General features: G+C 49.5%; 2 protein-coding genes across 2 annotated transcripts in view; both read right to left on the reverse strand.

Annotated features, from left to right (window-relative positions):
* Positions 1-126: 126 nt before the first annotated feature.
* Positions 127-1551, reverse strand: LOC107183542 (retrovirus-related Env polyprotein from Fv-4 locus). Its single transcript, XM_015565793.1, has one exon. It carries the CDS (start codon positions 1549-1551, stop codon positions 127-129), a length of 1425 nt encoding a protein of 474 aa, XP_015421279.1.
* Positions 1552-2528: 977 nt separating this feature from the next.
* Positions 2529-3445, reverse strand: part of LOC102770974 — a 6823-nt gene continuing 5906 nt past the window's right edge. The window contains 1 exon segment of the mRNA XM_015565794.1: positions 2529-3062. Within this exon segment, the coding sequence (XP_015421280.1) occupies positions 2529-3062 (534 nt within the window).

Raw genomic sequence — 3445 nt, forward strand, 5'->3', positions numbered from 1 at the left:
AAACCTTTGTGGTCACTCCCTGGGGGCAGGGGGGGTGTCAGACTGAAGACCCAGCTCTACAAGTATGGGGATAGTCAGTTCTGCTTTGTTCTTTCATTCCCCCTTGTCTTGGAACTCACGGCTCAATTATGAGATGGGCTGCATTTCTATCTCGTCCTCTGTCGGCAGAGGCCGGTATTGAGATTGCAAGACCATTAACTGAACTATCCCTATGTGTTCCTTGACAAATTGGACTAACTTGTTAATAATACAAGGGCCGAAAGTTAGCAACATTAGGAGGATTACAAGGGGTCCGACGAGGGCAGAGACAAGAGTAGTTAACCATGGGGACCAGTTAAACAAGAATTCATACCAAGACTGAGACTGCTCCCTCTCTAGCTTTCGCTTCTGCAGTCCTTCCCTTACAAGGGCCATGGTTTCTTTTACAACTCCTGAGTGATCAACATAGAAACAGCATTCCTCCCCTAGAGCTGCACATAGGCCCCCCTGCTGCATGAATAGCAGGTCTAGACCTCTTCTGTTTTGGAGTACTATTTCAGACAAGGAAGTAAGGGATTCTTGCAGATGGGTGATGGATTTCTCAATTCTTTCTATGTCTAAGTCAATGGCTGCTCTCAGGGCTCCATAGTTCTTGTCTTGTATGACAAGCGAGGATATTCCAGTTCTGGCCCCCACTAGTCCTAGTCCCAAGAGAGCTGCCACAGTTAGGGCAGTAATAGGCTCCCTTTTGCTTCGGGAGTTAATAGCGTCTATTCTGTTAAGAACTTCTTCTCCCGAGTGATATATTAGCTTAGGGATTAACTGCACAAGTATGCAGAAACCCTCTTTTTGGGAATTAAGGACTAAGGAATGGATGCAAGGAGCGAGGCCACTGGAACAGGCCCACCATGCATTCTCAGGGGGCAAAAGATACGCTGCTGCTTTAGGGGTAGCTAGAGTTTCGTTACAGAGATGTGACTGTTCAGAAGGGACGTTGCCTATACAAGTTCCTTGCCCTGTCACCGCCTGGAGGGTCAACCTTGCAGCAGTTTGCTGCCACCTGCAGGAGCTGGTAGTTGAGGCTGCTGTATAATCGCCCTTAATTGTGAAACCCTCATAGTATGGTGGTTTGGCATCTAGACAGAGACAGCAAGACTTGGTTAGTTCAGGTCTAGAAGCGTTCAGAATGCGATACGCTCCTTCAACCGTTTTCCACAGGAGGTCTGCATTAGACGGTAGGGAGTGACTTGGGGTGGGAGGTGCCCCAGCAGAAACAGGGGATGCAGAAGGCTGGGAGGCCGGGATCCGCACCCGGGTGGGAGCAGGTCGTGGGGCAAGTATTTGGTTAGGTCCTATTCCTACGGGAGTCTGCTGGTGAGGGGGTGCTGCCTGCACTTGAAGAGTAAATAGCATTCCCGGGTCTCCCGCCCTGTTGTAAAGTCTGATTCCCCAAGTTTTTCCAGCGTCCCATTTTGTTGCCCTTTTCCCTTGTTCCATGAAGGATATTCGTACGGGGTTACAAAGATACCTCCCGAATCCCTCAGGGCAAGGTGGCGCCCCTGGCCGTGTCATGATTATTAGGTCATCAGCTCTCGGGGGAGCCCACCAAATGTTCCCGGTTGAGACACACGACCATGAGGTGCAGAAGTATTCCCCCTTCCCCCGCATGAGTCCTGGATGTGGCCCCATGAGTGCCCAGGGTAGACGTAGAAATGGAACTGTCTAAAGTTCTTGGGCCCCAAGAGGTTCGGCCCATCAAAATCTTCATAAGTATGTGCAGTTATTATGTTGGGAAAGAGAGTAAGAAGGTCCGGGTACCAAGTGTCTTTAGGGTGCAACTGGGAAGTCTGATTAAGTGCGGTCCCCGAACTGGTGTCTATGATCTGCCAGGTAAGATTGTAAGGAATGTGAGGACTCCCGGCAGAGTGGGTGACAGCGAACAGAGTCAACAGAGACATCAATCAGAAAGGATATATGCACCCCTATGTTCATAGCAGCACAATTCACCATAGCTAAGATCTGGAAACAGCCTAAGTGCCCATCAGTAGATGAATGGATTAGAAAACTGTGGTACATCTACAGGATGGAATACTATGCTGCTCTAAAAAGGAAGGAACTCTTTCCATTTGCAACGGCATGGATGGAACTGGAGAGCATTATGCTAAGTGAAATAAGCCAGACAATGAAGGAAAAATACCACATGATCTCACTTATTCATGGATAATTGAGACCATTATAAACTTTTAAACAATAATAGATACAGAGGCAGAGCGGCCTCAAACAGAGTGTCAAACTGCAGCGGGAAGGCCGGGGAGGGTTGGGGGGTGGGAGGTAGGGGGGTAAGAGATCAACCAAAGGACTTGTATGCATGCATATAAGCATAACCAATGGACATAAGACACTGGGGAATAGGGGAGGCTTGGGGACTGTCTAGGGCGGGGGGGAAATGGACACATATGTAATACCCTTAGTAATAAAAAATTTAAAAAAAATAAAATAAAATGTATCATTAAAAAAAAAAAAAAACAGAGTTACCAACATCAGGCGGGTCATACGCACTGTAGCTTGAGCTTGAGCGGGTTGCGCTGATCCTGATCGATGCTCCATCGCATGATGAAGTTCTCCTGGACTGCAGAGGGGTCAGCTGGGTGGACGTGGGTGTGATGGACCCAGGTTGCGATGCCGTCTACCTTGAGAGCGGTGGGTGTAGTCAGCACAATGATGTAGGGGCCCTCCCAACGTGGCTCAGGGGTCTCCCGGCGGTGACTTTTGACGAACACCCAGTCTCCCGGTCTGTGCTGATGAAGCGTCGGGGTCGGGCCAGCCTCATAGATGGCACGGAGGCTTGGCCAAATGTCCTCGTGTGCCCTCTGGAGTCCTCTTAAGAGAAAAGATATTTCTTGATTTTCAAATTCAGCTAGGAGTTCAGCTTTAAGGTTAGGAACAATAGGGGGTGGTCTGCCAAACATGATCTTGTAGGGAGTAAGACCCAGGGTGTAAGGGGAGTTTCTCACCCGGTAAAGGGCATATGGAAGGAGAGCCACCCAGTCCCCGCCAGTCTCCATGGTTAATTTCGTAATGGTCTCTGCCGGGGTCTGACCCCAGCGGGTCCAGGGGTTCCCAAAGGTGTGGACGAAGTCGGCGAAGAAGGAATGACACGGAGACAGTGTTCAGTTGATCAGCAGCCTTGCCAGGATCTCTAGCCACAATATCCAGCCAAGTTCTGTGTCCGTGTTCTCTTGCTAGGTTCTCCAGCCAGGTTCTCCAGCCAGGTTCGGTTTAGGTTCTCTAGCCAGGTTCGGTCGCCAGGTTCTGTAGCCGGGTTCTTCAGCCAGGTTCTGTCTAGGTTCTCCAACCAAGTTCTGTAGCTAGGTTCTGTCCAGGATCTTTTGCCATGTTCTCTCCAGTGAAGTTCTTCTGTCTCTAGGTTCTGTGTAGGTTCTGTCTTCTAAGTTCTGTCTTCTAA

Source organism: Myotis davidii, unplaced genomic scaffold (assembly GCF_000327345.1).
Source record: "Myotis davidii unplaced genomic scaffold, ASM32734v1 scaffold960, whole genome shotgun sequence".
Lineage (NCBI taxonomy): Eukaryota > Metazoa > Chordata > Mammalia > Chiroptera > Vespertilionidae > Myotis > Myotis davidii.

Excerpts from the sequence above, each read along its gene's own strand:
- LOC107183542 (XM_015565793.1), bottom strand. The coding sequence starts at position 1,551 with ATGACACGGCCAGGGGCGCCACCTTGCCCTGAGGGATTCGGGAGGTAT.